Source organism: Aethina tumida, chromosome 4 (genome assembly GCF_024364675.1).
Source record: "Aethina tumida isolate Nest 87 chromosome 4, icAetTumi1.1, whole genome shotgun sequence".
NCBI lineage: Eukaryota > Metazoa > Arthropoda > Insecta > Coleoptera > Nitidulidae > Aethina > Aethina tumida.
In genome coordinates, this window is record NC_065438.1 from 24,401,522 (window position 1) to 24,429,491 (window position 27,970).

General features: G+C 31.8%; 3 protein-coding genes across 5 annotated transcripts in view; 2 read left to right on the plus strand and 1 right to left on the minus strand.

Moving 5' to 3' along the window:
- LOC109604842 (protein Wnt-6) overlaps positions 1 to 21,563 on the minus strand; it is a 48,119-nt gene extending 26,556 nt beyond the window's left edge. For 2 of the 3 annotated variants that reach the window (XM_049966363.1, XM_049966362.1), the window contains exon 1: positions 21,356 to 21,490. The gene's annotated coding sequence lies outside the window, so the exon portion shown is untranslated. Of the gene's footprint in view, positions 1 to 21,355; positions 21,491 to 21,552 lie in introns of those variants that run through there. The other variant, XM_020021387.2, reaches the window with a different exon arrangement.
- Positions 5,357 to 6,786, plus strand: LOC109604841 (phosphatidate cytidylyltransferase, photoreceptor-specific-like). The gene is made up of 2 exons (XM_020021384.2): positions 5,357 to 5,574; positions 5,635 to 6,786. Exon 2 carries the CDS (start codon positions 5,636 to 5,638, stop codon positions 6,755 to 6,757), a length of 1,122 nt encoding a protein of 373 aa, XP_019876943.2. The 5' UTR covers positions 5,357 to 5,574; position 5,635; the 3' UTR covers positions 6,758 to 6,786.
- On the plus strand, positions 10,824 to 27,874 carry LOC109604840 (protein Wnt-10a). Its single transcript, XM_020021383.2, has 5 exons — positions 10,824 to 11,039; positions 16,164 to 16,444; positions 25,767 to 26,056; positions 27,147 to 27,334; positions 27,388 to 27,874. The coding sequence occupies exons 1-5, from the start codon at positions 10,981 to 10,983 to the stop codon at positions 27,719 to 27,721; spliced, it is 1,152 nt and encodes a 383-aa protein (XP_019876942.1). The 5' UTR covers positions 10,824 to 10,980; the 3' UTR covers positions 27,722 to 27,874.
- The last annotated feature ends 96 nt before the right edge of the window (positions 27,875 to 27,970 follow it).

Consider the following 27,970-nt stretch of genomic DNA (forward strand, 5'->3'; position numbering starts at 1 on the left):
AAATAAAAAATCTCATGAATAAAAGAAATATTCCTGAAATAAAATAGAAAATCTATGCAATATTCAATATTCATAAAACACCTTTAACATAATGATAATAATGATAGTCAATGAAAATATATTTACAGTATCTCTATCTATGATTTTCTCTTCATTTATCCTATATTTACTTCTACATTTTTAATAATATCCCCTAAATCTTTTAAATTTTGTGCTACTAATCAGGACACCACCAGTAGGCTCCACAGGTTTTCATCTTCCTCCAAAAGAACATTAAAACTAATGAAAGAATAGCAAAAAAGATAACATTCTGTTATTTTTTCTCATAACACACCTTTAACATAATGTTAGCCATAACATTTACTTAAAAATTAAAATTTGTAAAATAAATTAAAATAAACAAATCTCATTAATAAAATAAATATTTCTGAAATAAAATAGAAAATCTATGCAATATTTTACATTTATAATTAGCTAAAAAGTTCACTTTTTGTTTATATAGGTATTTATTTTAGTTTGTACTATTTTATATGCAGACTCCAGTTGTTTTGTTTGAAGAAGAAGCAATACGTCAGTCATAAATAGATTATGTTCTTTAGCCTGTTGGATAGTCAATGAAAACATACTTACAGTATCCACATCTTTGATTTTCTCTTTATTTTATCCTATTTACTTCTACATTTTTAATAATATCCCCTAAAGCTTTTAAATTTTGTGCCATTACACACCACGCCATCAGTAAGCTCCACAGGTTTTCACCTTTCTTCAAAAGAAAATTTAAATTAATGAAAGAATAGCAAAAAGATAACATTGTGTTATTTTTTCTCATAACACACCTTTAACATAATGTGACTTAACATTTACTTAAATATTAAAATTTGTAAAATAAATTTAAATAAAATATCTCATAAATAAAATAAATATTCCTAAAATAAAATAGAAAAGCTATACAATATTTTACATTTATAATTAGCCAAAATGTTAACATTTTGTTTATATAGATGTTGGTTTTAATTTGAACTATTTTATATGCAGCTACTCCAGTTGTTTTGTTTGAAGAAGTAGCAATACGTCAGTCATAAATGGATTATGTTCTTCAGCCTCTTGGATAATCAATGAAAACATATTTACAGTATCTACATCTTTAATTTTCTCTTCATTATATCCTATTTATTTCTACATTTTTAATAATATCCCCTTTTAAACCTGTTAAATTTTGTGCTATTACTCAGGACGCCACCAGTAAGCTCTACAGGTTTTCATCTTTCTTCAAATGAACATTAAAATTAATGAAAGCATAACATTCTGTTATTTTTTCTCATAACACACCTTTAACATAATGTTATCCTTAACATTTCCTTAGAGAATAACTCCATTAATTAACGTCCATTTCATGTTAAACTAATTAACTCTCATGCAGCTGCTTGTTTTTCTTCGCCCAGTTCGTGTTTTTTCTCAACACATGTCACCGTCAAAGTTTTGTTCAGAAATCTCAGTTAGTTGTGCACCAATTCTAAATAATGGAGATTAGAATTCATAACACGAACGATTTGCATAATGTGAGTAGAGTGTAGGAACGGACAAACTCGGTTAATAACTGTCGAAAGTGAAAAACACAGTTGTTAAACGTCGAAAGATAATTGTCTTTGTGCACATAGATTTTTTGCACCGCGTTGTCCAGGTGGTTGTTGTTTGTGTGGGAAAAACGTCGAGCGCAATAAATAATCGGTGCACGTGCATATTAATTAAGAGTGACGGCGGCGATCGGAGATAATTAGCGGGACAACGCGACAAGGTCGATCGCCCGAACCCGATAATTAGGATGGTGTGTGTGTGTGTGTGTGTGTGCCATTAGAACGGATGGGTAATTAATAAATTAGACGGATCTTGTCTCGAGGCTACGAATTCGTAATTGATGATGCGATGAGATCAACCTCTTTGTTTTATCGAGGAAATACCTATGCCATTATATGGTACACATACAACGACTACACAGACTTTGTGTGTAAAACAATCTTTTAACCTTCCTCACAACAAAAACCCGACTCAATTTACAACATTATAAAATTCCTCTCAAACAAACCGTTTTAATCTTCGGAAAAAACAACGGCACAGATTAAAATAATAACTTAAACGTCCAGTTTATTAGAGTGACAAGTGAAGAGAGTTGGTTTTGCGATCGGTGAAAAGTTAATGATAACGATCAGGAATTTCAAGTGCTTAATCAACTGTTTAAAGTAACTCCTGCTTTTTCCGACACCTCGAAATTAAAATTCCCGGAACCCGAAACCGACAATCACGCTGCATCGCGTTTCCACGAATTTCCGTACCATTCGACAACGGAACGGTTTCGGATTTTTGGACAACGCGTGTCCGACCGACCCGATACAAAAATACCGGGAAATCGAAACGATGAAAAAACGCACTTTTGTATTTGTTCGAAAAAAATAAAAAATAATAATAATAAAAAAAAAAGATGAACATTTTAATTAGACGAGGCTCTCTCGGAGTTTCGGGAAGAATTTTAACCGCGCGCAGTTTAATAACGCATTCCTTCGGTTCTGGATTAATTAAATTTTTCATTGCATTCCCCAAAACCGGATCAAAAAACTCTCTCTCTCTCTCCCTCCTCCATCCGCGCCTCGCGCCTCGGGTTCGAGGGTTGAACGGATGTGTGTTGGGTTTTTATATTCATAATTCGAATAGTTTTTTACTTTCGGGGGTTTAATTAAATTTTAACTCATCGAATGCATATTCCGTTATCCATTCCACGAAGAAAAATATTAAAAAAAGATGTACAAAATTTAATTGTTATAATATTATTATTAATCTTAGGATAAATTTGTTTTCAAATTTTATATTTAAATCATTTTTATTTTATATTTAATCACTATTTAGTATAATTCATAGTTTCAAACTTCAAACAAAGTAACTAATTTTAAACTATCTATTTAGTCTACTAAAGAAAATGAAGCATTTTGTGATGCAGTTTATAAATTAACAAAGCTAATACATCTCTTCAATCATTGAATCCTAGGGAATCATGAAATGGATACGTAAACCACATGGCCGTTTTTTCCACATGTTTCAAAATGAGGGTCATGTGGTCCTATGAAAATATTAACTCGGCACACCAATTTACTGAACAACTTATTATGTATTCAACATACCAATTTTTTACTATTCTAAGTAACAAAGTTTGTTTATAAAATGATAGTGAAGATTTCAAAAATGTCCTTTCTATCTTTCAGTAATTTATTGATCACTTAAATTGAACCAAGATGATTCATCTGAATTATTCATTAGAAGTTCATAGGTAACATAAATTGTATTGATTTCAAATTTCTATATTATATATTAATTATTATTTGAACTACCCGCCATTAAAAATGATGGCTTTACAGATATTTTCGTTAGACCACCAGTATGTCAATATTTTTGTAAAAATATCTTAAAAACTATTGAAAAATCCTAAAATATGTGTTCCATTAAAAATGAAAAAGTTATTGATGTGCACAAAATTAAATATACATAACGAACACTCTGTACAGAATTTGAGAATCCTAATAATGTTTTTTTATAGAATCGTCCTTGATTAATATGTATGCCCCAAATGAACTTACCAGAGTCAAAATTGATGATTTTACAAATATTTTAATCAGACCATCTATCTGGCAAAAAAATTAATAACTTAAAAACTATTAGATTGAGGTATAGGATATGGCATAGTTATTTTATTTGCAATTACATGTAGAATTTAAAAATCCAAAAATATACAAAGTGTTTTATTAACAATGAGGAAGTTATTGGTATGCACAAAATTAAACATAAATAATGAACACCCTGTACAAAATTTGATCTTAATAATAGTTTCTTATAGAATCGTCCTTGATTAACATGTATGCCCCAAATGAACTTCCCAGAGTCAAAATTGATAACTTTACAGATATTTTAATCAGCCCATCAACCTGTCAAAATTTTTGCAAAAAAATTAATATCTTAAAAACTATTAGATTTAGATATAGGATATGGTATAGTTATTTTATTTGCCATTACATGTAGAATTTGAAAACCTAAAAATATACAGAGTGTTTTGTTAACAATGAGGAAGTTAATGGTGTGAACAAAAATAAACATAAATAACCAACACCCTGTACAAAATTTGAGAATCTTAATAATGGTTTCTTATAGAATCGTCCTTGATTAACATGTATGCCCCAAATGTACTTACCAGAGTCAAAGTTATATATTATATTTATTTATTATATATATTAATATTTTAATCAGACCATCAATCTGTCAAAATTATTGCAAAAAAATTAATATCTTAAAAACTATTAGATTTAGATATAGGATATGGTATAGTTATTTTATTTGCAATTACATGTAGAATTTAAAAACCCAAACATATACAGAGTGTTTTGTTAACAATGAGGAAGTTATTGGTGTGCACAAAATTAAGCGTAAATAACGAACACCCTGTACAGAATTTGAGAATTTTAATAATGGTTTCTTATAAAATCGTCCTTAATTAACATGTGTGCCCCAAATGAACTTACCAAAATCAAAATTGATGGCTTTACAAATATTTTAATCAGACCATCAATATGACAAAATTTTTTCAAAAAAATTAACTTTAGGACTATTAGATTTTGGTATAAGACATGGTATAGTTATTTTATTTGTAATTACAGGTAGAATTTAAATACACAAAAATATACAAAGTAGTTTATTAACAATGAGGAAGTTATTGGTGTGCACAAAATTAAACCTAAATAACGAACACCCTGTACAGAATTTGAGAATGTTAATACTGGTTTCTTATAGAATCGTCTTTAATTAACATGTATGCCCCAAATGAACTTCCCAACGTCAAAATTGATGGCTTTACAGATATTTTAATTAGATCATCAATTTGTCAAAATTTTTGAAAAAAAAATAATAACTTAAAAACTTGATGATTAATTAATATGCATTGCCTAAATGAACTTCTCAGCTTCAAAATTGATGGTTTTACAGATATTTTAATTAGACCACCAATCTGACCAAAATTTTTGATTTTTTTATTTAGGTAACTTCTGGAGAAGCCAGAAATAAAATTTTCTTTAAACGTTTAACAATGAAAAAAAGTTAAGAAAAGTATCATAAAGAATGTTAATATATAGTCTAATTGCAAGTACTAAAAAATTTAATAAACTTGTCACAAGTCAAGATTTTACGATTAAAACTGTTTCAAGTTTATTATTATGAATAACAATAGAAAACAAGAGAAACAAAAATATTCGTAACAGTCATATCGTATTGTTATATTTGTATTGTCATTTTGCATAATATTATGTCAGAATTATTTTCGCAAGTAAGTACTATGCAAATAACTTTAATTACCTTTGGCACAAAAACACAAAACAGTCATCCCAGATAAAAACAAGAAAATTGTGTCACACGGATACGTTGCCCAATATTTATTTACTTACACTATCGAAAAAGCCGTGGATTTTTTTTATTAGATAACGCAACTATTTACTTTAGATAAAACGTGAATCATTTACTTATCAGATATGAGTCTGTCGACAGGTAAACACGAATCAGTAACAATTTGTTCGAATTACAATGAAATAAAAGTGCGATTTTTAGGATGGTGCTGCTGGAATGGATCAAGACGAAAAGCAATCTGACGAAACGGATATGTCTGGGCACCATCATGGCGTCCAGCTTCGCGCTGATAATCTACAACGGACCGTTGGCCATCCTGGCAACCATCACAGCTGTACAAATGAAGTGTTTCAGTGAGATAATCGAACTGGCGTATGCCGCGAAAAAAGTGCCCAAGGATGAGAAACTGCGTACCATAAACTGCTACTTCATGTTCGTCGCCAATTACTTTTATTACGGTGAACTGTTCAAGTTGAGGTTCGGTGTGTTTGCGCAAACTATGGCGATAATCAAGGTGTTGATGACTTATCATAAGTTCGTGTCGTTTTGTCTCTATCTCATCGGTTTCGTGTGGTTTGTGCTCAGTTTGACCACTACGCCGATCAAGCGAAGGACGAAGTTCTCCTTGTTTTTCTGGACGCACTTTCTGTCGCTCATAATCGTTCTGCAGTCGGCTCTGATGGGCAACTTGGTTTTTGAAGGGTTGATCTGGTGCATCGTGCCCATTTCCATGGTGGTGTTGAACGACGTTTGGGCCTTCATGTTCGGTAAACTCTACGGGAAGACCCCCTTGATAGAATTGTCCCCCAACAAAACGATGGAAGGATACATTTATGGGGCACTAATGACGATTGCAACAGGTTGCCTATTGTCGCACGTCCTATGCCATTTCCAATACTTCGTGTGCCCAGTCAGTTACATAGAAACCAACGGGGGAATAAGGATTGCAACTGAGTGCGAGCCCGACTACAATTTCACCCCGGTCAACTTTTATGGGGTGAAGACGTTTCCGTTCCTGGTGCACGCTTTGGTGCTGTCCACGTACGCCAGCATAGTGGCACCGTTCGGAGGGTTCATGGCGTCCGGCTTCAAAAGGGCGATGAAGGTTAAGGACTTCGGTGACGTGATCCCAGGACACGGAGGAATGATGGACCGAAACGACTGCCAGTATTTAATGGCCACCTTCATCAACGTTTACCTTTACACCTTCGTTAAAACGGACGTGGAACATTTGTACAAGAGGATTTTGCATCTGAACGACGACCACCAGCTGGAGTTTTACCATCTGATGGAGGAACACTTGAAACAAATAAAACTGTTGTAATTTTTGTGAGGATTAAAAATTGAACAGGCGATCGTGTTTTATTGTTTTTGAGGCTGGGAACGATCGTTGGTCCTTTTTCGTTTCGAGATGTGGGAGTCGATGGCTCCGCCCAAGTCGATCCTCAGACGCCGCCCCACTTCAAACTGCCACGGAGCAAAGAATCCACCCAAATTCCTCTCCTCTCCACAATCAAAATTATATCCATCTTCGGTTATTGTAACAATTGAGATCTTTAAAATGATTGATACGAAAATTTCAACGTCGACGGTTATGAATTATTAATGACAACGGTTGAAAACAACGCTCATTCACAGTTGAAATGTTAATGTTAATTTACGAGTGTTTTTCTGATCCGACTAAACGACTCAATTATCGGCTCACTTTTGGTTCAAATAAACTTTGCTAAATATTTACGCTGGAAAAATGGGACTGCAAATCATGAAGTAAGGAGTGAAGAATATAATAAACAGTTTTGTTTTCAAGAATTATTTAAACGAATAATAACTGACTAAGAACACTCAAGGAGATCTTTATAGACTAAGTTGCATTGATTTTATGATAACAAAATTTTGTAATTAATACATAATTAATTCTGATCTATATTTTATAAAATTTTTATTAATAAAAAGTATGTAAAAGAAATTAAAAATTATTTGGATTGTTGTGTGGATAGAAACAAAATTTGAAATTAAACAATTTAAGATATTTTATAAAAGGATTTAATTCAAATTTTGTCTAATTAATATAAAACATTCAATATTCTATTTTGTTTTTTGTCTCACATCTTAAAAATAACGAACATATTACTTACACATATTAGACAGATTTGGTTGTCTATTTAACAATATTCTTAATATTGAGAAATCAATGGTATCAAAAAAGAATATTCGAAAAGGATTATATTGTCCAAAAATATATTAATTTTTCTCTAGAATTTTGGACAAGAGTACTTTGAAATGGTTAATCCAAGTTCAATAGAATAGAATCAGATGGTAAACAACACCTTTTTTATCATTCAAATGAAAATTTGGACCCTTGATCTACAGAAACTTTGAAATAATGTGGAGGAAAAATTATAGTTTGGGGTTTCTTTTCGTGGCATGGTATAGGATGATTATAGAAAATAATTGGTAAAATAGGCCCTTGCATGTATTGAGATATCATAAGAGATCTAATGGAGTCAAAAATAATTTACTAGTTACATGGATTTTTATGTGTAATAATGATCTCCAGTATGGCTCCAAAATAAGTTAAAAGATAATCACTTAGAAGTTCTCAATTGGCCAGTCTAAAGTACAGATTTAAACCCAATTGAAAACATATTAAACAACATGTAGACTCCATATACAGACAATTATATCTAATAAGAATAACTAACAAAATATCAACAATTTTATTTAAATTTTGTGTAAATCAGTCTTTGGACTTTTACTTTGTTTAAGATTTAATTTAGGGAAAAAGTGAATAATTATATAAAAGATTATGTAATTGGTGGCCAAAGAAATACAAACAAATTTTGAAATTAAACACTTTTAAGACATTTTATAAAAGGATTTAATTTAAATTTTGTCTAATCAATTTTCAACACTCAATATTTTATACGTTTTTTTGTCACACATCTTAAAAACAACAAAGATATTACTTTATATGCACATATTACTCAGATTTGGTTGACTAAAGAAATCATTGCTATCAAAAAAAGATATTTGAAAAAGATCAGTTTGTCCAAAAATATATTAATTTTTCTTCAGAATTTTGGACTAGAGTACTTTGAAATGATTAATCTAAGATCACTATTTTTGAAATGTGATATTTCTGTAAGCACATTTTATAAAAGGATTTAATACAAATTTTATCTAATCAATATAAAACATTCAATATTTTATACATTTTTTTGTCGCATATCTTAAAAACAACGAAGATAGTACTTTATATGCACATATTACTCAGATTTGTTTGACTAAAGAAATACCATATTCAAATTTATTTATGTTTTGTCCACTATTTAACAATATTCTTAATATTGAGAATTTATTCTTAGTAGAATTTATATTATTTCATTGAATAAATTGAAAAAATCAGAAAAATAAATAATAAAAAATGAATTAATTGAGTCATACAATATCAGTGTGTCTAGTAGAACAATCAGTCCTCGTATTTCAGTAAAGTAATCATTGGTTAAAAGATAATCACGTTGAAGCTCTCAATCAGTGTAAAATTTGGATCTAAATCCAATTGAATTACTCTACATGAGGACTCGCCATATACAAACAATAACTAACAAAGGGTAACTAATCAAATATTAACAATTTTATTTAAATTATGTGTAAATCAATCATTCATTCAAGAAAGATATACTTTTGAAATGTGATCTTTTTGTAAACAGTCACAATTTTACTTGGTTTAAGGTTTAATTTATGTAAAAGGTGAATAATTATAGAAAAGATGATGTAATTACTTTAAGTAATAAATAAAATCTTTCAATTACATTCGATATGTCTAATTAATTAATATTTGCTACAAAAGTGGTATATAAAATCTTTCGATTAAATTTAATTAGAGGTAGACATTATGTAATTAAATTTAATTTAATTAATATTTGTTACAAAAATGATAAAAATAATAGTTTAAAATATATTAATTTTTAAAAATTATCCGGGTAATTATCAATTTGTAGCAATTATTAGTAGGCTGTTCAAAAGTGAATCAAGTAAGATAGCTGCGGAGAGCACCTGCGTTTAATCGGTCTTTGTCTCGAACAAGAACGTTCGTCATTTAACAAAACAAATTTATTTTAATCGCCGTTAAACATGGTAATGCGATCGTCGAGGATTTATCTGGTTCGCGTCGGTAATTGATCTAATTTGCGCAGCATTTCCTGCACATTGCGGCAATTACGGGCGCAGGAATTCGCCGGTGCGAGATTATAAATATTTGTTCGGTTGGCATGGGAAAAGAATCTGTCACCAAAGGCAGAAGCTACAAATTACGTGCCGGGAATTCCGAGACGTTGTTATGATCGCATCGACAACCGGAAAAAATGCCGAAAAACCGATCGATAACTATTTAATAAATGTCCAATCGATTCGGGATTTACGATGAGAAAAATCAAATTGAAGGTTGAAGGTTGGGAAGTGGCTGGTGGGGGATTCCACCAACATGTGGCATTCTTGCATACGGCAACAAAAGATTAACTATTAAATTGTGCACGGCTGTCGGATAATGGAAAAAGCCATCAAACCGAAAGTATGAATGCGGCAAGAGAGAGGATCTTTGTGTGTGGCGTTGGAAAAGGGCATTGTTTAGTTATGGAATCGCCACCATCTTAAACCGTGTCGAATCATCGTGCGCCCATCCCAAAAACCCGATGGACCCACGGACATAACTCACGGTAGGAACGTATCCCACCTTTCACGCCGAACCACAATTTCCAGTGCACGTTAGGTTACGTTTATGTGCGTCTCTGTTTTATGGGGTCCCGCGCTTTTGTTCCAGATTTCGTACCTACCGCGTAGTAAATGGTGAGACGGCGAGACCGAGATGATTATATTGTAACCATGCATCCATGCATCCATGCATCCATGCACCATGTGTCGGACCATTGTTCACGACCCACAGATTTATGCCTTCCTCACCGGATTATGCCCAATCATTTTTTCCAAACTACATATTAAAATTATTCAGAAACAGTCGTTGAAAACGCGAGTATTCCCCAGCAACTCGAGAAAGCATGCTAATAAAGACGGTGGAGGCGTAAAGGTGCTAAAACAGACACTAATAATGATCCTGGGGTGGAGGTCCTTCGGCTTCCGTCAAAGGAGCCCTGCTCCTGCTAGTTACCACTCTCGTCGAGTCGCGTACCCATCTAGATGTCCGTGTGTGCGTGTGTATGTGTGTGTGTGTGTGTGGCGGGGTAATTAGAGCCGACGTCCCCACTCGCTTTGTCGGCACGTTCCGCGTACCCCACCTCCGCGATGCCACCCCACCTACCCCCGTATGCACGAGGCGAGCGGCGCGTTTTTGTCGGTCCGTCGTGTTATCGTGGCGGCGCATCCAGAACGATCCATCCGATTCTTTCGAGACCCGGAAAACGAAGCCGCGTTCCTCTTGCGTTCCGTTCCGTTCCGGGACGATGTGATGTTGTTGGTGTGTTGCCGCACGTTCAATCGGTGTTACACGGTGGTGGTGGTGGTGCCTCTCGGAGGGTGGTAGGATGCTGAGAGATGGTGGCGCGGCTCCTGCTTGCGGTCGTGGTTCTTGTTCTTAACCTGCTCGGATCATGGTCAGTATTTTTATTCATTCTCGCTACTAAAATTCCATGAAAATGTCCAACAATTCTTAAAAAATCTAACATTTATTACAAAAGAAAATATACAACGAATGAAAATATCAGTAAATATATAACAATACTTAAAGAATAAAAATTTATTAAAAAATGTAAATTGTTGATAAATATAAAAAAATACTTGAAAAATAAATAAATATTGTATAAATGTACTAATTTCAATAAAAATTTTGAAAAAAATACTGTTCAAAAAGAATAAAAATTTATTAAAACAGTAAATTTATATTAACAATATAAAAAAAATTATAATTATTTTGATTTTTAACATAAAATATGATAAAAATAAAGAAATATTATTTGGGAAGTAAAACTAATTAATTTCTGTAAAAAAAATATGAGCAAAAAATGAAAAAAATTTGTTAAAAAATGTTAATTATATCAAGAATATTAAAAATATATATATAATTTTAATTAATTTTTATCATAAAATATTATAAAAATAAATAATCATTATTAGATAAGTATAAACAAATTAAGTTATCTAAAAAAATATGAAAAAAAGCTTAAAAGGAATAAAAATTGTTTAAAAATGTTAATTTATATAAGGTAAATTAAATAAATTAAAATTTCAATTAATTTTTTATTATATAAAAATATTATCTTATATAAATGAATTAATTTCTATAAAAATCTTGAAAAAAAATTAGTTAAAATAATAAAATTCTATTATAAAAATATAAAACAATTAAATTAAAACAAAAATATTATTAATTAAGCCAAAAAATTAAATAATTAAAAAATTAATTATCTAATTATTAATTATCTTTTATGTAAGTTTAATGTAATTTTATACATTTTAAATATATTGACGAATTTTAAAAAAAATATTTAGAGTATTTAAATCAATTGGTAAAAGATATATTTATACTTCAGTATAATTAAATTTCTTGAATGAAGTCATAAAATTGTTTATAAATGAAATTTGTGAGTTTTAAACAAATGGTAGATTGATTATATTAGACCTGTTAAAAGTAATCAAATTAGACAGTCGGTGTGAACATGTTTTTATGGATTTCCTGTCGACCACTCCCGAATACACATCTTCATTGTCTATCACTGAACAAACACAACTAACAAAAGTAATATTTAATGGGCAAACACGAAAATTTCGAAACCGGACAAGGAAAATATTTTGGCGCATCCACCAAAATTTCAAAACAATTTTTTGGGTGTGATTTTTGATAAAAAAAATATGTGTTTATGGCGACGGAACACGACATATTAAAGTTTTTTTATTGCGTGTGGTGAAGGAATAAATGTTTTGTTAGTTTGTTTGTTTTTGGGAGTGGCAGAAAAAACTAACGTTATTTATTTATCATGACATATTTTGTAAATTAAAATTAACTTCATTGATTAATCAAAAGAATCTATTATATATTCAGATAAATTGAAATTTTTTTAATAATAATAATTTTGATAATATTAATTATGACTATAAATTAAACATTAATAGGTTTAATTAATAAACTCTTTTAATAAGTTTAATTTTTATTTGTTAAAAATAAATCCAATTAATTAAATAAGTAAGTAAATAATTAGAAATATTAATATTAATTTAGTTTTATATTCTTTATACTCAAAAATACATTAAATAATGACATTTACATAGATTTAACTTTTGTTTTACAGTATATTAAAATTAAGCCCAAATTAGATTAGTTATCCGAGGATAAGTAATGAAATATTTAGATAAGATAAAAAAATCGTCTGATGTCTAGAATATAAGTAGTCAATTAGGCGATGTCAAAACGGTATAAAAACCGACCCATGGGAAAAGTCCCGAGGGACGTTGCGGGAACAATGGTCACGTGCTGGAGATTAAAATGTAATCTCGTAATTGTCGTAGGGTCGAACGCACCCCTTTTTTCCTCTACTCATCTTTTTCGAGAACCGGTCCGATAACAGAATGGAGAGTAAAAAAAAACTTTGTCCTTTGATCGTTAACATGATGATTAGAGGGGTGATTAATTTTGTGCGTAAATGGAGAGGACGAACGGGTCAACTGAATAATTCGAATAAACAAATTGATTTGTGTGTTTGAATAATTATTTATTGAACACGGCTTAGTGACAGTTATTAACCTCCATCGTCTATAGAATTGGTCCGGAACAAACTGATGCTGGAATTAAATTTTCAATCAAAGCTTTAACGATGATTACATATGTTAGAAATAAAAAACAAATTGGGTGAAGAAAAACAAGCAGCTACATGAGAGTTAATTAGTTTAACATGAATAAAACGTTAATTAATGGCATTATTCTCTAAGGAAAGGATAGGGATAATATTATGGTAAAGTCGTGTTGTGTCGTCTTTTTGTTATTCTTTAATTAATTTTAAGTTTCTGAATTTTTTTTTATGGATTTGAAGAAAATTGAACACCTGTGGAGCTTAAAGTATTGTATAAATGATTGAAATTATAATTTCAATTAATTTTTATAAAATAAATAATATTATATATTACAAAAATAAAGAAATATTATTTGGGAAGTAATTTCTGTAAAAAATATGAATAAAAATTGAATAAAAAGAATAATTTTTTTTTTGAAAAATGTTAATGTATATCAAGAATATTAAAAAATATATATATAATTTTAATTAATTTTTATCATAAATTATTACAAAAATAAATAAATATTATTTGATAAGTATAAACAAATTAATTTCTATAAACAATATGATAAAAAAGCTTAAAAGAATAAAAATTTGTTTAAAAATGTCATTTTATTTAAGAAATATTAAGATTTATTATGGTGAAGTCGTGTTACATTTTTTGAAAAATGTTAATTTATATCAAGAATATTAAAAATATATATATAATTTTAATTATTTCTTATCATAAATTATTATAAAAATAAATAAATTTTATTTGATAAGTATAAACAAATTAATTTCTATAAAAAATATGAAAAAACAGCATAAAAGGATAAAAATTTATTTAAAAATGTCAATTTATTTAAGAAATATTAAGATTTATTATGGTAAAGTCGCTTTACAAGTAAAAATAACAAAATGTTCTCTTTTTGTTATTCTTTCATTAATTTTAAGTTTCTGAATTTTTATTTATGTGTATTTGAAGAAAGATGAACACATGTGGAGCTTAAACTTATATATATATATATTAATGATTGAAATTAAAATTTCAATTGATTTTTAACATAAAATATTATAAAAATAAAAAAATATTATTTGGGTAGTAAAATTATTGAATTTCTGTAAAAAAAAATGAACAAAAATTGCTTAAAAAGAATAAAAATTTGTTGAAAAATGTTAATTTATATCAAGAATATAAAAAAATATATAATTTTAATTAATTTTTATCATAAAATATAAAAATAAATCAGTATTATTTTATAAGTACAAACAAGTTAATTTCTAAAAAAAATATGAAAAAAAAGCTTAAAAAGAATAAAAATTTGTTTAAAAATGTCAATTTGTTTAAGAAATATTATGGTAAAGTCGCGTGACAAGTAAAAATAACAAAATGTTCTCTTTTTGTTATTGTTTCATTAATTTTAAGTTTCTGAATTTTTATTTATGTGTATTTGAAGAAAGATGAACACATGTGGAGCTTAAAGTTATATATAAATGATTAAAATTAAAATTTCAATTGATTTTTAACATAAAATATTATAAAAATAAAAAAATATTATTTGGGTAGTAAAACTAATGAATTTCTGTAAAAAAAATGAACAAAAATTGCTTAAAAAGAATAAAAATTTGTTGTAAAATGTTAATTTATATCAATATAAAAAAATATATAATTTTAATTAATTTTTATCATAAAAATAAATATATAAAAAATATGAAAAAAAAAAGCTTAAAAAGAATAAAAATTTGTTTAAAAATGTTAATTTATATAAGAAATATTAAGATTTATTATGGTAAAGTCGTGTTATGAGTAAAAATAATAAAATGTTTTCTTTTTTTTATTTTTTCATTAATTTTAAATTTCTGAATTTTTATTTATGAGGATTTGAAGAAAGATGAACATCTGTGGAGTTTATATATTTTCAAGTGTGTACTATTTCTGTGAGTGTGTATTACAAAAAATTTATTAAATGGACTGATTCATTAATAGATATATCTTGAGAGATGTAATGGAAGCATTTGCTGACGATAATTTAGCATTTACATGAATTTTTACGCAAGATAACGATCGGAAGTAAGCGTCCAAAGTTGTCGATTGGCCAACGCAAGAAATAATAAGAATAAACAAATCGATTTGAGTGTTTGAATGATTGACATTCGCACGCAACAATGGACGGATTGAAATAGCAATCAATCGGTCGAATTTACATGGAGTGATTGATCGATGCGATCGATAAGGGATCGATTAGCGTTCGGACAGAGTGAACGGATCGATCGCGTTACTCACCGTATTACCATTGAATCGCATCAATCGCCAAGTGAAATTTATGCTTTCCCGATTCCGCAACGACAAACTCACTTTCAATCACTTCTATCGCATTTTCGCCAATTCGATTGTTCGACGTGACTCTACGTCAGTCCGACAGTCCGACAGTCCGACAGTCCGACTGTCTGTTTAGTTTTTTCACTCGCACGTTATCTGGATCGTTCGATCGTTAATTAGAAAGGATCCGTTTCGGTGGGACCGATTCCCACGTTGCGATGCCCGGAATCTCGGCTACGTAAAGGTCCAGATAATCCGCGGCGACAACGTCCATATCGATGTTTAATGTTGGAACGGACGGACATTCCTTCCTTTTTTTTTCCCTTTCAATTCATCTTCGTGTCTTGCGTGCCTGGCATTCCGCCGTTTTTGCTTTATTCACTCCCATCTAATCTGGCTTCACTTTTCGTTCTTCCTCTTAAATAAATGTGTTGACAAATCGATGTTTCAGAGGTGACACGAGAGATGCATTTCGAGTGTAATTAACTTTGTGTGTTATTAAGAGTGGAAACGTGCGTCGTGGGAAACTGTCGTTCCGATCGCGTCTGCCGGGCCCGATCGGCCGAAAGAACGCGTTTCGGAACCGTGAATCGATTAGACCGCTCACCCAGTGGCGCACCTAATTACCGACGATTTTATTTTGTTTGCAGCAGCGCGTTGGCCAAACTTGCGACGCAGAAGAAGCAGTACGCGATCCAATCGACGATCTACTCCCAAGACCTGGACACGAAAGTCTGTAGGACTGTGCCGGGATTGACCAAAGCGCAGATGGGGTTGTGTTACCAGCAGCCGGACACGTTCGTCGTCGCCCTCGAGGGCCTCAACGAGGCGGTCAAGGAGTGCCAGCATCAGTTCCACGGTCACAGATGGAACTGCTCCAGTTTGAGCACTAAAAGTCAGAATCCCTATATCAGTGCCATCTTCCAAAGAGGTAACGTTTTCCTTCGTTTCATAAAAAATTAGTAACGCATTTTAAATTGACGGTGGCATTGTTGGTTTCTGTCCCTTCATTAAATAAACCCCCGGACACAAATAGAGTCATCAACGTCAACCTGAACAAGCAATAATCCATCTAAATAAGTCGAAAAGAGTGTCAATCAAAGCCGACCACCTACCGGCCCTCCAGAAGCCATGTAGCTCTGCGGGGGTGAAGAATAAAACTGTCAGCGCTTTGACACCTGGACACTTGCATTGTACTCATTGTGCCATTGTTTGCAAATAAATAACTACTGATTTTATTATTAGTCATACTTGTTTTTTAGCCTCCATTGAATTTTACGAGTTATCAAGTGTAAAATCCTTGAAACAGGTGGTGGTTGAATCGGAAAGATTAACACCTGGACGCGAACGATGGAATTAGTGGTGTCGTTTTTCGTGTTGGCTCCGCTAATGAGTTTTCAATGCACAAGACACCCATATTAGTGGACATCACTAATTTAACGAGTTAATAACTCTACTAAAAGCCACTGGCGATGCTTTTAACACTGAATAATTTTACATAATTCAATAGTTAATGGAACGCCGTTTTTTGTCCAATATTGAATTTAAATTTTTAATTGCACGACCAATTAATCGAGGCATGAAGTTGTAAATGTGAATGCGAATGCGAACGAACGGTTTCGATGTAGGAGGCGCAGATATAAAATCGGCGAGATGCGATTAGAGGACGACCACCAAGAAGGCCACGACGCGACAGCATCTAACGCACGCGATTTCCATATAAATTGAAACCGCCGTGATTTTCGTTGATGGAAAAACGCCGACACACTCGCCGCAAATGGACGCGTTTTATTGGCGACCTTATTCGGGTCGTTTTTGTCGAGATGACGGGAGAGCCAGAGCCGGTGCCAGAGTGAATCGACGTAATGCAAATGAGCGGGGAATGCGTGCGTCGCAGCGAAAGAAAAACGGCCAGTTGACAATTCCGATCGCAAATAACCGGACGGACGGCACCGGCACGGCACCGGCACAAAACCGGACATAAATCTAAATGCGGAGGGACGCGCACGTACGCGAGGCCGAACGCATCGCGAAACCGTACACACAAACAAGGTATGGAGGAGAGATAAAAATTTTGAGGACAAGCCACTCTATATTCGGTATACGCTTAAGGCTACCGTTTTATAAATGCGGCATTGAGATAGGTTCCAGATCGTAAATCTAAACGGCCGCTACTCTTCACTTCTCTACCCTTCTCTTCTCTTCTCTTCTCTTCTCTCCTCTTGTCTTCTCCTTTCTTTCTTTCGTCCCGTTTCTTGCTCGCTGTTATTTACCTTTTTCTAACTGTACTTTTCTTATTTGGTTGGCTCTTTGTTACTAAACTCGGCAAAAAATAACTAATATTCCTTTCTCAATTTGTGGCAGCAACATAAAAGTGTGGAATAATTATGTTTACAACCGCTGTCAATGATTAAAATCTTTGCAAAAAGATTCATATTTTTACTCATTCTTATTTCATTTTTATTACACAATATATTTTCTTTCATGTCAATTTTAAAAATGTTAAATTATTCTATGATTATCTCTTATCAATAATTATTAAAAATGGCGAATGCGCTGTTGTATATTAAATGTTAATAAAAATTAATGAATGAATGAAAGTGTAGAAAAAATATAAATTTCTACTAAAACTATCAGCATTTAATCAAAAATTGTTTATAATTATGTAAATAATAATACATTTTTTTGAATTTAAATTTCTCAACACCTTTTATTAATTTTATCTCTTCAAATCTTCATTTTATTATTACATGGCATATAGGATTTATTTTATTGTCCAATTGGACTGAAAGATAGAATAAGTTCTATTTTAAAACAATTTCCTAATATTTTTTATCAACTTATAAACAACATTAAAATATATTTACATTTTGTGTCACTATTTAACATTCTAACAATTTAATTTTTTGATGGGAGGAAGCATTGCACTTCAAGGGTGGCAGAAATAGTTATTACCGTGAAATATCAAGATCTAAATATTGCTAACAACGCTAAAAACTTAAGATGCTCCTGAAAAATGGTTAATAACATCTGAACAATAAAACAACTACTTTAATAGACAGACAAATTGGGGGAATCTCTAAATAAAGTCTTTTTTTATCTTCTAGCCAAATAAAAAATGAATTAATTGAGTCATACAATATCAGTGTGTCCGGTAGAATAAATATATTAATTAACCTCCATAATTTTGATGGAAAATACTTTAAAGTGATGAATCCAAGTTCAACAGAATAGGATAAGATGGTAAACAATACTTTCGTTTTCCTCCAAGTAAAAGTGTGGATCCCAGACACTACATATACTTTGAAACACGTTGAGGAAACGTTATGGTTTAGAATTCCTTTTCTTGGCATAGGACCAGTACAGAAAATTATTGGTAAAATAGACAATTTAAGCAAGATAGTGATCCAAAACATGCACTCAAAGTTGTTCAAAATTAGATAAAAGATGTTGAAGTATGTTGAGGTTCTCGACTGTTTATCGCAAAGTCCGGATCTTTTTACTCCATCCGAATAACCAACTTTAGTAGTCCGCATATTTTCCTCATTTAAATTCTTCACGCCGCTCAACTACAATTTTACTATTTCCAACTTCAAAATCTTATTCAATCTTTAGTTTCTACCACACATACACAAAACCCCAAAAATACAAGCACCTCATCCACTAATTTTCTATTTTTCACAGTTTATATCTCAGGAATTGATGATATAAGATTTTAAACTCAATAAATTTAATGACTTACAATGGTCCAGAAAAAAGATTTTATTAGATATTTCATAAAAAAAGTTCAATAGAAAAAGATAAGTTGATAAACAATACCTTCGTTGTAATCCAGGTAAAAGTTCGGATCCCAGACACTACATAAATTTTGAAACACGCTGGAGGAAACGTTATGGTTTAGAATTCCTTTTCTTAACATGGTATAGGACCATTACAGAAAATTATTGGTAAAATAGACCATTTAAGCAAGATAGTGACCCAAAACATGCATTCATAGTTGTTCAAAATTAGTTAAAAGATAAATATGTTTAGGTTCTCGATTGGTCATCGCAAAGTCCGGATCTAAATCCAACTGAAAACTTATGAAACGACATGAAATCTCGATTAAAACACCAAAAGCCATCAAATTTATATGAATTGTGGTTATTAATTAAAGATTTAATTTAAAACTATCGTTACTGATATCTGGTTGAATCTATACCTGACCATTTATAGACATTTACATTTTTTTTTATTATGTATAAGTTCATTTACTTAAATTTAATTTAAGTAAAAACAATTATAATTTTGCTATGGAAAAATATAGAATAATTATTTGAAATAAAATATAAAATATATAACATTCTAATTAATAATAAATAGTAATGTACTTTATTTTAATGGCCAGTGGTGGTCAAAATATACTAAACTAAAAATAAACATATTGCCTACTTAGGCGAATAATAGATATACACAAATTACTGTCAACTAAAAACATTAGTACTTTATTTTAAATGTAATAGCTGTAATAGCACAGATCAATCTATTAGACACATTATTAATAGCAATCTATATATTAAACATACCAATATATCGTCAGTAGAGATTTCTAGGTTAAGTTATTTTAGTAAATGTAACCTGCATATTTGTAAACAAATTATGTATATAAATTGGTAATATTGAATAATTTTAAAAATTACGAATAGCTGCTGCGCACACACCATTTTATTTCAGAATTTATTGTACAATTTAACAACATGTGTAGTACACATATGTGCCAATTTTACATCAGTAAGGGCAACATGTTTATTTTTAGGTTAGGTTATTTTAGTTCATGTAACTCACAGAACACCCATAACCTATATTTTTATTTTTGTACTATACTACAAACTATGCTTGTAAGTTAGTACAACCAAATGTTATTGATAAAATGTCGAAAAATAAAAATTGTCCCATTTTCTACTCACGCACTAGTTTAATAATAAATTAAACAATAAATTAGTGTGTGTAAAATGTGTATAAATCAATTTGGTGCCTTTAAAATATTCGTTACAATCTAATATATCATTTTTCGCAATCCATAAACAATTTAAATATATTCAGTTATGTGCAACATAAAGAAAATTGTGTTCGAATTGCACAACCAAAGACAAACCATTAAACGGCGCGAACCCAACGATTAAACCATTAAAGTAAACCGCCTCTCGCGTTTCGCTCCCGATACGAATTTCCATTCGAAATAACACAGAAGCGGTAACGAAACGGCTCGGGGATATTATTTAAATAACCCTAAATTACTATAATGAAACGGCCAACAACAACAACAATAATTCGATACAAGAGAGCATATTGATATGGCATTTAATGTGCATTATATTCTACGTGGAGGATGAGCCATTGAGCAACGGTAGAACGATGTCTTTTTCTTCGGTTGAATCGATTGTTTTTGAAATTTGTAATGTAACCGGTGATTTTCTGGCAAATTTGCCGTGATTAAGGTGAATTAACGCTTGTTTTTCTTTTGTGTGTCTTCCTGTCCTCCCGGTCTCCGTTGTTTTTACGTTCTTGGCTTAATGAAGATGTTGTAGTGTTGAAAAGATTTAAGACAAAGACGTGTTAAACATTCCTAAAACTGTCACAGTTGTATTCGGGCGACGGTTTTCCATAATTTTCTTGGAAATAATAAAGTTTCGGTCGTAAACCTCACATTTTTATACTTACATCCAACATAATTAATAACACGCATTAACTCCACCGGGTTTAATTACTGGCCGGACGGTTAATTTAATCATAATTTAATTAGCGTTTAAAACGCGATAAATTTCAAACACGACGGGAATTACACCGCTTACAATGTACTTACAATTATTAAACCGGGATAGTTTTACTTTTTAATTAACCAAATATGCCACTTAATACATTTACATTTACTTGACTTTTTCACACACAGCACCGAACGAAATTAGTAAAAAATTCGAAACGTTTCCAGCAGAATTAACGAACAAAAAACCATCTACTAAATAGGAAATGCAATTAACATTTGCGATCGATCACTTTTACCTTACGGTCGATTTCTGTAATTTCGTATCACACACACACACACTCAGAACTATAAACATTCATTAAATTTTCTTTTCCCTGACGGAATCTTAATTAATAATTAAGCCTGGCGTGATCAAATGTGTCATTAGCGAACGTTACATTCGTTCTGCTCAATCCGGCATTAGAAAATCAAAATTTTTCAATCAATCAATTGAATTTATTTGACAGTGTTTGCTTGGTAGATAGAACGTCGCGTAGTTTGTTGGCACGACAAATTCTTGAACGTATATTTTTCCCAGACCGCACAATTATTGAACTAATTATGGGTAAACGGACAAATGAACTAACGAGCTCGATCCAAGTTAGGTTTAATGTGCGCACCGAGAGAGACCGGACTGCGACGGAGCACTTTCGAAAAACCCATTGAATCGCAAGTGTTGGCATTTTTACGATCCGGCCGTCGGCTAATTATTTCAGAATTTAAATTTTAATTAATTAAAAATAATTGAACGGCGCGCCGTTTGAAAAAAGCGAAAAAGCGGACCGAGTGAATTTTCTCATGTACGTAAATGGGCGAATGTTAATTTAAATGTTCCCTTGTTAAAATCCGGGCGCGTCGCAAATACACGAGGGGGAGACGCAGACCGATCCGGATTCTCGGAACGATCGGGAACACGTGACGCTCATTTTTATTTTAACGGTCCCATTCCGATTGGCACAATCCGACCCGTTGTCCAATTAAATGCCGTTTTTGGCGGTCGTTCGCATTTTTGTGCGATTGCACTTTTGCAAACCACTTTATTACGGCCGACCGAAAATCTGCGCCGGATTTTGATTCGGTGCGTGAGACGATTGTTGCGATTGTTGTGTGTTGAATGAATAAAGAGAAACGGTATGATTTCATCTAATTCATAACCATTAAAGTTAATACGCTCGGATCAACATGCAGGAGCAGGACAAATAAAACCGGGTCTATAAAATAAAGGAGCGCGTAACAGTTTTTCTGGTTGGAAATCGAATATCGTTAGCTGTTTTTAGCCAAGTTTATTTATAATTTAATTTAATGTTTCACACATTTTTTCAAAAGATAAACTATTTCTGTGAATGGTACGTTTAGCCTCGTTCCAGTGCGGCGTTTTTTCCCGCTGGTTTTAGTTATAACAGTCGTATTAAAGCCAACAAGGCAACTATATTGGAATTGAATGGCCATACAATTATTACTATATTAGGATCCAGCATCGGTGCTCACGAAGATTTATCGTCACTGCAACTATCACATAATTCTCTAATTGTTTTACAGAAAAACTTTTTACACGATCCGAATAACCAACTTTAGTAGTCCGCATATTTTCCTCATTTAAATTCTTCACGCCGCTCAACAACAATTTTACTATTTCTAACTTCAAAATCTTATTTCATCTTTAATTTCTACCACATATACACAGATCCCCAAAAATACAAGGATCTCATCCACTAATTATATTTCAGGAATTGATGATATAAGATTTTAAACTCAATAAATTCAATGACATACAATGGTCTAGAAAGAAGCATTTTATTAGATATTTCATAAAAAAAGTTCAATAGAAAAGGATAAGGTGGTAAACAATACTTTCGTTGTACTCCAAGTAAAAGGTTGGATTTCTGACACTACATAAACACGCTGGGAGAAACATTATGGTCTAGAATTCCTTTTCTTGACATGGTATAGGACCATTACAGAAAATTATTGGTAAAATTTAAGTAAGATAATGATCCAAAACATACATTCAAACTTGTTCAAAATTAGTTAAAAGATGTTGAACTATGTTGAGGTTCTCGACTGGTCATCGCAAAGTCCGGATCTTTTTACACGATCTGATTAACCAACTTTAGTAGTCTGCATATTTGTCTATTTCCAACTCAATAGAATAGAATAGGATAAGGTAGTAAACAATACTTTTGATGTCCTCCAAGTAAAAGTTTGGATCTCAGACACTACATAAACTTTAAAACATGCTGGAGGAAACTTAATGGTTTAGAATTTCTTTTCTTGACATGGTATAAGACCATTATAGAAAATGGTCCAGAAAGAAACATTTTATAAGATATTTCATAAAAGAAAAGTTCAATAGAATAGGATAAGTTGGTAAATAATACTTTCTTTGTCCTCCAAGTAAAAGTTTGGATCCCAGACACTACATAAACTTTAAAACATGCTGGAGGAAACATTATGGTTTAGAATTCCTTTTCTTGACATGGTATAGGACCATTATAGAAAATTATTAGTAAAATAGACCATCTAAGCAAGATAATGATCCAAAACATACGTTCAAGGTTGTTCAAAATTTGTTAAAAGATGTTGAAGTATGTTGAGGTTTTCGACTGGTAATCCCAAAGTTCAGATGTTTTTACACAATCCTAATACCCAACTTTAGTAGTCTGCATATTTTCCTCATTTAGATTCTTCACGCCGCTCAACGACAATTTTACTATTTCCAACATCAACTTCTTATTTCATCTTTAATTTCTATCACACATACACAGAATCCCAAAAATACAAGCATCTCATCCACTAATTTTCAATTTCATAAACTTTATATTTCAGGAATTTATGATATAAGATTTTAAACTCGATAAATTCATACATTGGTAGGCAGAGAAGAAACATTTTATTAGATATTTCATAAAAAGATTTAATTCAAAAGACCATGGGGTGATAAGAATACCGAATCGGCCCCAGAAAGGTATCGGTCTCATAATTTTCGATGCTGCAAGTTTCAGATCTTTATCAGTTACGGTTTCTGAATAAAAATACAGAAAACCAGTCAAAAATTGTTATTTTCAGCACCTTGTGAATCGATTGATCTAAATACCGGATATGTTTTGGGGAATGACGGTAGCTTCTAGGAAAAAAAGATAAGATCTATATCTGTTTATAGGAACTTTAAAAAAACGAGGTGATTTTCTTGATTTTGATTTTTGACCATGTTACGATAACGATAAAAATGTGAAACAATTTTTTTTGAATTCCCCATTTAATTTTTGATGAAATTATGAGCTTCGGGATTTTCTTAAAATGGTACGCACATTGAAAAAAGTTAAAAATCGATAATTTGCTCAAAAATAGATTTCTTTTTATGATTTAACAAAAATCATCATCATGATTTAACTCTTTAAATGATAAAATACAGAACTTTTCCTATTACTGTACTACTGAAAGCAACATAATAAAAAAAGAACACATAAAAATAATTGATCTCTAATGATTATCTAATTTTATTTCTAACTATAATGATTAAATCAGTACAAAAAACTGTTATATAATTCAACTGCGTTTTAGAGAATTTAAACTTTTCTTTATCTTTAAAGTTCTGCATTTTATCATTTAAAGAGTTAAATCATGATGATGATTTTTGAGCAAAAAATAGATTCTTAATTTTTTTCAATGTGACGTACCGTTTTAAAAAATCCCAAAGCTCCCAAATTCAAAAAAATAGTTTTATATTTTTATAACATAGTTAAAAATCACTATTAAGAAAATAACCTCATTTTTTTGAGGTTCTTATGAACAGATACAGCTCTTATTTTTTTTCCTATCATGTCCCAAAACATATCCGGTATTTAGATCAATCGATTCACAAGCTGTGAATAACAATTTTTACTGATTTTCACTATTTTTGATTTGTTTACAAACGGTAACAGATAAAGATCTGAAACTTGCAGCATCGAAGCATCTTACGAGTACCAACATTTCCTGAAATTATGAGCTCGATACCTTTCTGGGGCCGATTCGGTATTCTTATCGTCCTAAGGCCTTTATCTAGTCAGTATAAAAACAATTTATTCTTAGTGAGACCTATTTTATTTTCTATCGAACAATGGTTCACATATTATTAACAAGTATGAAACAACATATTAAGTTGAAAATGCAACAAGAAAAGATCCACACAAAAAATAAATCATTTTATAGACGGATAAATTGGAAGAATCAGAAAATGAAATCTTCTCGACACATCTCAGCGGGCTCTCAACATCCAGGAGAGATGGCACAAAATGACGAAATTGACCACTTCATCGTGGAAATCCAACTCATTAATAATTTTAAAAAATTGCCACTGATCAATATATTTTTGTCTGAATTTTTAATTATTTCCTACCTCCAATTATCCCAAAGTGCTGGCCCAAAAAGTATTAAGTAGATTTGCGCGTTCCATTTGCTCTGACACTGAACGACATCCCATTGGTTCCAGGTTACAAGGAGAGCGCGTTCGCGTCGGCGATAGCTTCGGCGGGTGTGGCGATAGCGGTGGCGCGAAGCTGCAGCTCCGGCCTCCTGTCGAACTGCGGCTGCGACCCGCGCCCCTACAAAATGAGACGGCCGCGCCAAGCGGCGAACGGACGCACGGCCTGGAAATGGGGAGGGTGCTCGCACAACCTGCGCTACGGCATCAAATATTCCAAGCAGTTTCTGGACGCGAGGGAGCGGGCCGAGGACATCCACTCGAGGATCACCTTGCACAACAATCAAGTCGGCAGATTGGTAAGTCAAATAATTATGAATTGGCATAACAATTAATTTTAATGTTAACACTAAAATAATGCGGTTAGTTTTTCTCGTTCGATACAAAAGAGGTCGAATAAGATGATTTACTAACTCGAGTGTCTTGAATTGAAGCGGTGATAAAACAGGGGATTATTGACAAGTCGATTTGATGAAGTGTCACGATGCGGGCATAAATCGTCGGCGCGATTCGAATAACGAACGTGGTAAAGTAGGAACGGAAAAAATATGTATGAATCGGACATTATGAACGATAAAGATCTGCTCGAGTCACTGCATGTTATGTCATTAATCTTTTTGCCATTTCGTGTCACAATTATTTTATATAATCGCTAATAAAACTCACAGATATTTCATTTTTAGATCAATTTATTGTTAAAGCCAATTTTATCGTTTTATAGCGTTGTAACATTCTATTAATTAGATTATTTTAGGTTAGATTAGGTTGTGTTATTTTTAGTCAGGTTAGAATAAGTATTACTATACTAAACTAAGAAATTTTAAAAATGAAATCAACACAGAACAACAAAACATGTTCTCATCTACTCAATTTGATGATTTAACATTTTTAAGAGAGAAAAAGGCGTGTAATAGAAGTATAGTAATAATTCAGGCTCCGCCTATCGAAAATTACAGGAGTAGAAGCAGCCACGATTCGGTGTAGTTGTTACGATTAATAAAGACCACACGCATATCTCATCTCGTTCTTCTGTCGTTCATTAAGCCGTTTTGTGCCCGATGTTTCTTCTCGCTCTTCAATCTCATCGAGTTTGATCCGATGCACAACCGCTTTTTATGCGCAGGTTATTAGTTTGTTGGGGAGATTAAAATTTTAATTATGCCCTGAAAAAAGAACAGTAAAGTCGAATGGAAAAATTTGTAATGGGACAAAAATTGAGTTGTTACAAAAGAAACAATGTTAAACTTTTAAGTAATCATAGTAATTTACGGAAACGAAGGTGTATAATAATAGACAGGAAACGACACTTGACTCACTATTATTTTTAAACGTTGTAACTTAAAAGAAAGCATTAATAATAAAATATTATAATGGGATTGTTTGTTTCAGGCAGTATCGAACAACATGCAGGTCAAATGTAAATGTCACGGTATGTCCGGCAGTTGCGAGCTGAAAACTTGTTGGAGAGCGGCTCCTGATTTCAGATTCGTCGGTAAGACGCTAAAAGAGCGATTCAGAAGTGCTATTTTAGTCGATCAAAACAATTTAGGGGATAAAAGTCTCAGAAGTCTTAATGTGTAAGTATTAAAATTCTTTTTGAAGTGCCACAACAATGACTTTGTGCTTTCAGTATCAATCAAAAGAAACGCAGAAAGAATAAACAAAAACAGTGGACGTTTCGCCGGAACAAAAACAAGAGGGATCTCTCCTATGACCTACTGTACTATCAAAAGTCGCCGACGTATTGTGACAGAGACCAGAGTCTGGACGTCTCGGGAACGACGGGCAGGCACTGCAACCGTACAGGAGTCGGTTCTGACAGCTGTTCAAACTTGTGCTGCGGCAGAGGGTACAACACCATCATGGATCGGAGAGATGAAATGTGTAATTGCAAGTTTCGATGGTGTTGCGAGGTCAAATGTGACACCTGCAATGTTGAGGAATGGATCAGCGTTTGTAAATGATGAGGAATGATTGAGAAAACTGACCGAATAAAGTATTATTAATTTATTTATTTAATGTGAATAAGTACCACTGTATAAAATTAGTTGGATTGTAATTGTGTACAGTATTATTTATTATATTTAGTCGTATTTATTAATAAACTATTTGAATTTTATGGGTTTTTTTACGTTACCTGTTAATAATGGCGAATGCGTCAGGATTTTTGAGTCTTTCATCCAAGTATTATTTCAGTAACAACGATCGAAAAA

Bases quoted from the DNA above. Each gene is read 5' to 3' on its own strand.
- LOC109604841 (XM_020021384.2), top strand. From the start codon at position 5,636: ATGGTGCTGCTGGAATGGATCAAGACGAAAAGCAATCTGACGAAACGG.
- LOC109604840 (XM_020021383.2), top strand. From the start codon at position 10,981: ATGGTGGCGCGGCTCCTGCTTGCGGTCGTGGTTCTTGTTCTTAACCTG. The intron at 16,445-25,766 runs GTAACGTTTTCC...CATTGGTTCCAG, and splicing joins CAGTGCCATCTTCCAAAGAG to GTTACAAGGAGAGCGCGTTC. The intron at 27,335-27,387 runs GTAAGTATTAAA...TTGTGCTTTCAG, and splicing joins AGTCTCAGAAGTCTTAATGT to TATCAATCAAAAGAAACGCA.